We start from the raw sequence: 10,258 nt of genomic DNA, 5'->3' as shown, positions 1-10,258 counted from the left end.
TATAACTAAATAAATGAATAAATCATGACACAATACATGAATTAATATGCCATTAAATGCACCAAAATATGATATCATGTAGGCATTCATTTTTAAACATAACTTGATATTTCTGTTTTAATTTTGCTCCTGTATTTATTTCCTTTGGTATTCACTGATTCACTTTGCCATTTGATTAATTAATTTATTGATTTATTTATTTGATTTTATTTATTTATTTTCCCCCAAGCATATTTATTTCTGTATTTTGTTTTTACATTTCTCCTTATTTGTATCATGAAGAGGGAATGCATTAAGAAATGTATAAATAAAAATACATCAATAAATAACTTTTGGGACAGTTATGACCCTCCACAGTATAATTCTCAGATAACTACTGTAAAACCACTGTCTTAGACACACTGCTGCACTGGCACCAGTACAACAGTGCAAATATAAAGTCTTATGTAATCATGTCTGAGGAGATTTATGTGACCTGTGGCGCCACCTCAAGGCAGAAACCTGTTACCACAGAAGTTAAATTACTTCTACATTATTAAGGTAAAGTATGCCTGAATACATAAATAATATAACCATCCTGAAGGATTATATTTTGAGCATCATGTGACTGACACAAAAACCACAAAGTGTCAAGTTCTGCTGGTAGTTTGATCACAGGATTTTGTCATCACCTCTCCATGTTCAAAAAACAACACAAAGGTGCCCTCTTGAATGCCCCTATGGTAGATAAAATGTGATAAAATTCCCTCTAAACTGCCCTTCCAGTGGACAAAATCTGGTAAAGAGCTCTACAGGGTGCCCTTCTAGTGAACACAATGTGGTAAAGTAGCTTTTAAGATGCCCTTCTGGTGGAGAAAACATGATAAAATGCCCTCTGGGGTCACACACAATGCAGTGCGATATAGGCTGTCCTATGTGCTAGAAAATTATTTGGCCACTAAGTTCCTTAAAAGTATTAAACAGTTCCCAGTGTGTTTTTACGACAGGGTGGAAGTAGTTGTAGTACAATAAATCAGTCTTCATCTAAGAATGAATTAGAAGTTTTTCACCTTAAATACATCATGAATTTTACTGCGTCTGTGACCTGCCATGTTCAAGTGTTGCACTTTTTTTGCTCACAACAAGGCTCCTGCCCCTCAAGCTGCTGTTAAGGACAGGGGCCCTGTGAGTAGTTTCACATAGGAACTGTGCTGAAGGACAGCAATGTAGTTTCAATTGACTCTACTGCAGAAAGAAAGTACTTCCTACAAAATCTGTGGATTATCTTGAGTGACCAGGAAAGAGACAAGAGCTCTGCAACTCATACCAAAACTATTTAGATGGATAAACAGCACTAGAGGTAAGAGGAAAAAATGTATGTTTGATTATGGGGTAAACTGCCCCTTTATGATAAGACAGATAAATCCAAATCCCTAAAAACATTCTTATTTTTCTCCCATTTAATGTTTCCATGATGGTTGTAGGTGGCAGATGTAGGAAATATGAACCTTTTTGTTCACTGTTCCTGAGGGGTGAATGTCAATCAGTTACTGACACTTTTCAAATGGTAACATCTTAAAACTTTTTATTGTTTTCAAGAAAGATAAACTCAGAAAATAACTTGATTCTATTCAGTCAGAAGCATATATGTTTGTGTTAAAGTTGTGGATGGAAGACTGAACATCGCATTGAATAGCTGATTGGTTTGTGGTGTATGACGTCACTGAACAAATACAGAAGACAGATCTTATGACACTGCAGACTAAAGTCCATCAGTGAGGCAACAGGAGGCCTTCCCCATCAACCTCATCACTACATTCAGATAAGAAGTGCAGAGATCAAGGACAGGCTGCCACAGTCACCTGATCTCACCCATGTTGTGTTCACTGTCATCTATCATCATCAGACATAGTACGACCCTCTGGTTTTCCTGACTGAACTTACAGACTGGATCTTCTCTCTCAGTCTGTGCTCCCAGTCTTTGCACCAGTTGACACTCCGCTCCAGGTTCTCATAGCGGGTGGCCAATTTATCCAACGCCTGCACCGCCTCAGGTAGGTCAAAGGTCAGGCCGGCCCCCTGCACCGCTGCCTGGAACTTGGCTGGAGACGCTGTTGCAATGTAACACCTGCAAGAAGAGTTTTAGTAATTACATAGAAAAATGGATGAGAGCTTTGCCACAGTGAGTCGAAAAAAAAATCTGGTAAAAGTAGAAGTACTGATTCATGCACATAGCGCTAAGGAAGCTCTGGAAAACGGGGCCCTGGCTTGTTTGTATTTCTTTAAACCAATCACAATGATCTTGGGCGGCGCAAAGCCCCAGATGCAGCGATGGTGCCCCTGCAAAACAGTGTCGGGGAGGGCTGTTTTGGTGGAACATTTGAACATTGAGAGGCTTGTCTGGGCATTAAAAAGGCTTAATATCTGGAAAACAAAAGGCAGCTGCTAGCTTGTTAGCGATATTTTCAGTGTGTAGGTTGCTGTTGCTCCCTGTAGTGACGAGGATTTTGAAAATGGTAACACGCACATAGCTGATGCTGCCTGAAATAGTCACCCAATTGCAGGCTTATACCCAGAGTCTACATCCTGTGAGTCAGACAGCTTAAAGTGATGTCATCAGCTAAGAGGACCTGCGAAACCTGCTGATTCATGTCTTGCTGTGAAGTCGGAAGTGTCTTGTGTCTGTGTGTAGATGAATACAGTGTGTTTGACCTGTTGAGAGTGGGGCTGTGAGGACAGTGGTAGTGATGCCAGACAGCCACAGCTGAGTGTGGACACAGAACATACTGGTTGTCCTCCCAGCACCTCCTCATGGTCTCCAGGATCCCTTTATCACTCACTGCTCCAGTTGATAAAACCTGTGACAACTAGAGGAAACATGGAGGAACAGATCAGAGAGTATCAGGGTGGGAGATAAAGGTGTCTGCATGTATACAGTAGCTGCAGTAAGTGTAGGATGACTGGTACCAGTCTGCGCTGGTTCTCAGGCAGAGAGTGTCTATGTGACTGTTGAAACTCCTCCATCATGGTCTTCACTGAAGCTCCGTCTTTGCCCAGCAGCAGCCAGAACACTCGCTCCATGTTGTACGGGTCCTACAGGACACAAATCAAGCCAAACATGCCGATACAACTTTGAATTTGGGATATTTAAATTAATAACTTTATATGGATGTGGGTAGAAACAGTCATACTGTCCCACAGTTTGGTCCAGAACAAGATACTTTAACAGCAGGCTTGGAAAGTAACAGACTACATGTAACAGAATTACATAATCTGGATACAAAAAAGGTAACTGTATTCCATTATAGTTCCAAATAAAAAAGAAATAATCAGATTACAGATACATTTAAGAAAAATGGGGATTATTAGTGGCATTACAATTCTAAAATAAAGAACAATATACTACCATGCACAGTGTTCACATAGCTGACAATTCATTAGCAAAAAATGCTCCATTTGCCTCACACTTAATCAATAAATTGTAATTAATTGATTATTAATAAGACTATCAAATTAATCTGCATCTATTTTGATAATCAACTGAATATCTTTGGGTTGTGGACGAAACAAGACATTTGAGGATGTCAACTTTGACTCTGGGAAACACTGACTGACATTTTATCGACCAAACAACTAATGAATTAATGGAGAAAATGGTCACCAGCTTAATTAATAATGAAAGTAATAATTACAGGGAAGACTTGAAAAACAGGTCTAAACATGTGGAGCACATGAATGTCCGTCTATGTGCTCCATGTTTGGACCTATTTTTCAAGTGACAAGATTGTGACAGGATTAATTAATCAAGGAGTCATTATGCATCATTTTTTAATAATAAAAAAAAAATCTAAATTCTCTGATTTCAGCTTCTTAAATGTGAGTATTTTCTGGTTTCTTTACTCCCCTCTGATAGTAAACTGATTATCTTTGAGCTGTGATCAAAACAAGACATTTGAGGACGTCATTTTGAGATATGATCAACATTTTTCACCATTTTCGGACATTTCATGGACCAAACAACTAATTGATCAATTGAGAAAATAATCGACCGATTAATTGATGAGGAAAATAATTGTTAGTTGCAGACATAAAGACGCCATTTACACCATGTTTTTAGCCTAAATGTCAACTGTAGCCTCAGACCTGATCCTCGTGCACACACCTGAAGCAGGTACACAGGCTCTCAACCTAGCGGCGCGGCTGCAGCAAAGAAATGATGTTCCTCTTCTATGTTGAAGTCCTCAGACATTTTCTTCTTTGTTGAAAGTTTGCTAAGTCAGCTGTGTGTATAACAAGTCACTATTTCTGAGCAGATCTCTCTCTGTTGTCTGAGTCACTTCCAGGTTGCATGTAAACACAGATGTGAAGGTATCGCGAGATCTCATATATCTCATGTCACGCCGCTTGGCTGTGTACCTGCTTCAGACGTGTGCACGAGGATCAGGTCTGTTTTCCACTGAAGCTCCAGGAGTGTTTTGTGAACTAGAGATCTTCACCCATCCTCACATCAACACAGGGGTGAGCAGATATTGAGTGAAAGTTCATTTTTGGGTGAACTATCACTTTAAAACACAGACATAAGACTGATATCCATGTTCTCATCTCACTCTCAGAAAGTTTATTTCGCAATATGTTGAACTATTCCTTTAATATTTCCAATTTACTGGAAGGTTGATTACTGTAATCTCAGCTCTCAATCTCACCTATTTCCCACCACATAAACAGTTAAATTCAGAAGTCAGAGTTTTTAATCAAAGGCTCCAGGGTGATACAATCCAGTTATCCCTGGATTAAAGGAAATGTCCACTCTGCAAGATCACACAAATAAATCATTTGTTTTAAACAAACATTTTTAAGCCCTGTGTGGATGAACAATGTCATGATCTTGTCAAAGAGTCATCATCAGGCTGACGATCTCTAAAAGTCTCATCGTGATAAGAGCAGTTGTAAATTCATGCTGTGTGTCTGTGTTACCTGGATGTCTATGGCAGGAGCCAAAGTTTGTGTGACATCAGCTGCCATGGAAAAGTCACCACTGGTCACCGTCCTGTGCACTATGTCATTAGAATTCACCATGGCAACCAGCTTCAGGGGCAATCCCATCTGTTTTACAATGTAGCCAGCTGAGACACAGACAGACACACTGAATATGAGTATGTATTAATAACAAGGAGTTATTACTGAATCCAGTTCCTTCCCAGCAGCAATCGACTCACCTGCGATGTTTCCCGCCCCTCCAGTGGGCACAACCACCTCCAGCTGCGGCAGCTCTCCGTCAGCCTCCACCCGCTCCACGCCACTCAGCTGCAGGTAGGCGTAGATGAAGTGCGCCAGCTGGATCATGACTCTGGACCAGTTGACCGAGTTGAGGCTCATGAGGCCGTGAGACTTGACCAGCTGCTGGTCTGCGAACAGACGGCGCACAGGCTGGTCGATGTCGTCTGAGCTGCCGTCCGCTGCAGAGACAAAGACACACTCACTGAAGAATCATTACAAGAATATGAACATTTTTGTGGAAAAACATCCACTAGTCCTGTCTTCTTTAGGTTCACCTGCAAACACGTGGATGTTATCCTCCAGGCAAGTGATCATGTGTTTCTCTTGGACTGGAGTGATGCGTCCACGAGGGTAGACCACCACCACGTCCAACCCACTGAGACCTTTGGCACTCTGGATGGCTGAGCCTCCTGTGTCTCCTGATGTACCTGCAGAAGATTCATTTATCACCTCTGATACTTTGTACAATCTTGGTGCTTTTTCCACTTGGGAGCATAAATGTGCCAATGTGAAGGAAAAAAAATCCTGTAAGTTGTTACAATGAGAAGGTTTCTCAAAATAATGTTAGTATAATGACTTCATATCTAACTCATTATTTTGAGCAAATTTCTGATTATAATGACTTGCATTATCTTTTTTTCTCTTCTCAGGAAATGGGTTTAAATTTAGACCTGATGAAAGAGCTGCAGAAAACGAGTTCCTTCATTTGATCACATGACACTCCAGGTGTTGCTTCTTACCTACAACAACAGTGGCTCTGTGGTTCTCTTTTCTCAGGAAGTAGTTGAGGAAGCGCACAGTGCAGGTCATAGCCAGGTCCTTAAAGGCCAACGTTTCTCCATGAAAGAGCTCCAGGACTGACAGACCGCCCTTCAGCCGGGCGATTCTCACCACCTCAGGCACTGAGAAACCAGACAGGGCTTCACCCACCAGGACTGGGACAAACGAGAGGAAATGACTTTCTTGTTGTTTGCAGCTCTTGTAATGGAACAGATTTTCATTGTTTTTACATGATTGTTGTTTGATTTGATTACTTATTTACTGTTTAAAAACTCTTATTTTTTTTTAGTTCACGTTCAATTCTACAATCTTCTTACAAACTTTACAGTTTTGCAGACTTTTCCTCATCAAGTGGAAACCTAACATACCTTAAAGGGTAACTTTGGTATTTTTCAACCTTTCTATGTTTTCAGGTCTAAGTGACTAATGGGATGACTGATAGTCCTCTAAAAGTTTCTCACCAAAGCCACCAGAATTATTAATTTTATCATCCTAAAACACACCTTCTTTAAACTCAACAGAAACAAAATAAAACTCACTAAAAACCATCTTGGTTCATCTTTCCACTGTTTCAGAAAATCATCAGCTCTGATTTGGTTGAAATAAACACTTGATAAACCGTGTTCAGTGTGTAACTATGGTAAGATGAAGGGAGGTTGGACATCAGAGAAGCAGCACAGAGTATAGAGCCAGAATATTTTCACATCTAACTCAGTGAATTAAGAGTTTATTTTCACCAAACCAGAGTTGGAGACTGTTGGAACAGTGGAAAGATGACCCATGATGGTTTTGGTGAGTTTTATTATGTTTCTGGAAGGAAGAGAGACAACAATGACAATATTAAAATGACAGTTTTGTATATGGAGTCTGGTGGGTTTGGCAAGAGAAATGAATTGTCTGTTTCTGGTTAAACAAAAAGGATTTCACTCTCAAAAAAGCTATATCTCTGTAGGGATCCTTTCCAGTATGTTGCCAGACTATAAGAATAACAATCAGAGCCTGTCAGCGACAAAAATTACTTAAATGGACAGACTGTGACGGTGCACAGTTGCCCAGAGGGATTACAGTGGTTCAGTTTTGTTTTTGACAGCTGCAGCGCTCTTCCTCATTACAGGACCAATTTAAAAATGTTGCCCCCATTAGGCACAAAAAGATGGGAAAATATGTCTGGGTCTAGGCTGAAAAATACCGAACTATCCCTTTAATATCAAATGCCATGTTATGATAAGAGTAAATATTTGAGCGGCTCACCCTCCAGGTCCTCTCTGGGGATCAGCTGAGTGGGGATGAACAGTGAGGCGACCTCCACCACCAGTTTGGTGTAGGGCAGCTCCCTCCAGCCCCTCAGGGTGTCCGGGCTCAGCAGGGGAACACTCTCCGGCATGAACATCCCTCCGTCCGGAGCGAAGCCTGAAAACAGCACATCGTGGAAGTCCCATCCATGGACCCCACCCCGAGTGCTGCAGTACTGCATCTGAGAGACCTGGGAATGGAGACGAACATTTAACTCACAGAAAGCATAGTAAGATTCCCTCTATCCCTGATTCATTTCATCCAGTACATGTTAAATGAGCAATATGCAGCAATTGCACATGCAAAAATGTGTACAACAATCAGAATAGTGAGTTGGAGCCATAGACTGTGTGTTAAATAGGTTGAAGCTCTGCAGGAATGCAGGATACACGCAGCATTGTAAATCAGCACTAACAAGTGAGGAGTCCTCCACTGTAAGTTGATCAGCTGTTTATAACTGTCAGTTGTCTGTCAATGTAAAGTTCAGCCTGTTATTCTGAGGACAAAAGCCCACTGCTCTGAAATAACACACTCTGGATGATGATTTAAGTGGCTGCCTGTCTCACTGCTGCCAAACTCCATTAACATTTTGCTCAATTTAACTCTTATAAAAATCGTTACTAGCTGTTATACAGCTCCATTGATCCCATCATACAAAAACTTGAATATCTGCCCCTTCCTGGAAAAAACAGTATAAATCAATTTATTATCATTGTGAATTATGAAATGGTCGGAGGGTGACCACAGGCCACAAGCTGAGTATCACTGTTTTAGACTGAGTCACACTTCAAAACAGTAAATGAACAACCAACACTGTTAAAATCTCACTTTACTAGAGGCCCTGACTCATGACTGTCACCACAAACTGTATATATGACTCTATCACATGACCACACAGAGACCAGTACTCACCACTCTGTAGAAAGATTAGTTCTCTCCTCTTCACTTTTTCTCAATGACACTAATTCACACACGTGTACAACGGCTGGGCCCTGTCTGAGCTGCTCGGCTTTTCTACACTGAGATCTACTGACAAGCTGTTCACTGCTCCAAGGAAGATAAAAGCTGAACTTGAACTTTGGAACAACCAACCCGAGGAACCACTTACTTATTGGTTGCAGTAGGCTTACTTACTGGCTTGTATGCATTACTTGACATTTCCCTGATTTTCTCACCCGTCCATAAGTGCGCTCTTTGTCAACTCACAGATAATACACATTAATGCTTCAATGTGTTTTTCTTTATAGATAATCAAAAGATATATTTTTGGGCAAGATGATTTTGATCAAATTAGTGCTATTATGAATATATTGTTTGAATTTAACGTTTCTCCTCTTTCTCTTGATTTTTGCATTATGCATATTCAATGGTGCCTTTAATTACTTATTGCAAATAAGTCTAGGTTATGGAGTCAAAGGAGTGCTATAAAATAAAAATAAAGACACATAATAAAATATAAGAATAATTATAAGCATTTTAATTAATTTACATTATTTGTTCATTTATTTCTGTATATATTTACCTATATATATATATATATATATATAAATACATTAATATTTTTTCTATAGTATTTTAAGTATTATATTTAATGTCATTTATTTATTTTTATCCCTTTATTGTCTTGTCCCTATTACTTTTGCTTTTCCTTTAACGACCTAGCTGTCAGTCATCTGGCTTTGGGCAGGCCTTCCTTCCCAGGCTGAGTAGTCAATTCCTGCACACATGAACTCTGGTATTCATTCAGACAAAAGCAAAAAGGGAAGGAAAAAAACAAAGAAAAATAAAGCAACAAAAATAAATGACATTATATAAAAATATATTTTTTAATATACAGAAAAAATAACAAAATAAACAAATACATATATTTTAAACATATAAATAATAACCAAAATAAATTAAACATATCTGAAAATAAATGAAAATGCATTTTTTAAATTTGTCTTTATATGTCCACAGTTATTTAGTCTTTCATTTATTCGCCTTTATAATTCCACATTTTTTCTTATTCTTCTACGGCCTATTATTTATGTATTTTTTCCTTTTTATGACACTCCTATGACTCTATAGGTCCACTTCAAGCACCGTCGTCGCAAGTCTTACAATAATGTTACTTCAGAATAAGTAGCAGAGTTTTACCCACATGAACAGCGGACTGTAGACTCCAGAACAGAGTTCAGGAGATAACCTTGAGGAACTTCTTGAGTTACACGGTCGTACACACAGAGGTGTAAGAATTATTCACATCTTTAAAGTAAAAGTAGTAATATCACCTGCAACAGTAGCACTTTATGTCTGTGTAGGACAGCGGCTTCAGATAACAGTTAACGTCAGCTAGCTAGTTCAATGTCTAGAAGGGAACCCTTTACTTGTGAAACTCTCGCGAGATCTGTATCTGAATTGTTTTTGTCATTGAGCGCGTGGTATATTTCACAATGAGAAACGCTGCGATTAAACAATTTTATGTATAGGGACAAAGAGTTAATTGTTAAAATTACGAAGAGACCGTGGTTTGGGTTAAAATTATCACTCTCGCGAGATCTTTCGTAGATCTGGGTTTCCTTTCTAGTCACGTCCCACTGTTTGCTAGTTTGTTTACATCAGGGTTAATGTGCTCATTCGGACAATTTCCTGAGTCAGTACGTCTCTGAAAATGCTAAATCATCTTTAATACACGGTCAGAGTAAATTTAGAAAGCAGGACACGGCGTCATTTTTCGTTATTTGTCCAGTTTTGTTTTTTTCATTGACAGCTACTTACCTCAGATAATCTGTGGCAGATGTCTCTGTACTATGGCGTCTTCCCATTGGCTCAGAAGGCGGTGGGTGGGAGTAGGGTTGTTAAACTCATCAACCAAGGGAACATTTACTAACGAACACATTACCAAAATTGAAACACTTTTACTTTTTGGCCTTTTACACTCACACAA

At 39.5% G+C, this 10,258-nt stretch overlaps 1 protein-coding gene across 1 annotated transcript; it reads right to left on the bottom strand.

Moving 5' to 3' along the window:
- Positions 1-1,551: 1,551 nt before the first annotated feature.
- Positions 1,552-10,157, bottom strand: thnsl2 (threonine synthase-like 2). Its single transcript, XM_084746468.1, has 9 exons — positions 10,090-10,157; positions 7,288-7,519; positions 5,997-6,191; positions 5,532-5,684; positions 5,196-5,435; positions 4,954-5,102; positions 2,947-3,072; positions 2,692-2,846; positions 1,552-2,107 (listed from the first exon to the last, which is right to left on the bottom strand). The coding sequence occupies exons 2-9, from the start codon at positions 7,508-7,510 to the stop codon at positions 1,882-1,884; spliced, it is 1,467 nt and encodes a 488-aa protein (XP_084602594.1). The 5' UTR covers positions 7,511-7,519; positions 10,090-10,157; the 3' UTR covers positions 1,552-1,881.
- Positions 10,158-10,258: the final 101 nt, after the last annotated feature.

This window comes from Lutjanus erythropterus, chromosome 20 (genome assembly GCF_056507025.1).
Source record: "Lutjanus erythropterus isolate fLutEry1 chromosome 20, fLutEry1.hap2, whole genome shotgun sequence".
In the NCBI taxonomy this organism is placed as follows: domain Eukaryota; kingdom Metazoa; phylum Chordata; class Actinopteri; order Lutjaniformes; family Lutjanidae; genus Lutjanus; species Lutjanus erythropterus.
This window is presented reverse-complemented; position numbering and strand designations above follow the sequence as displayed.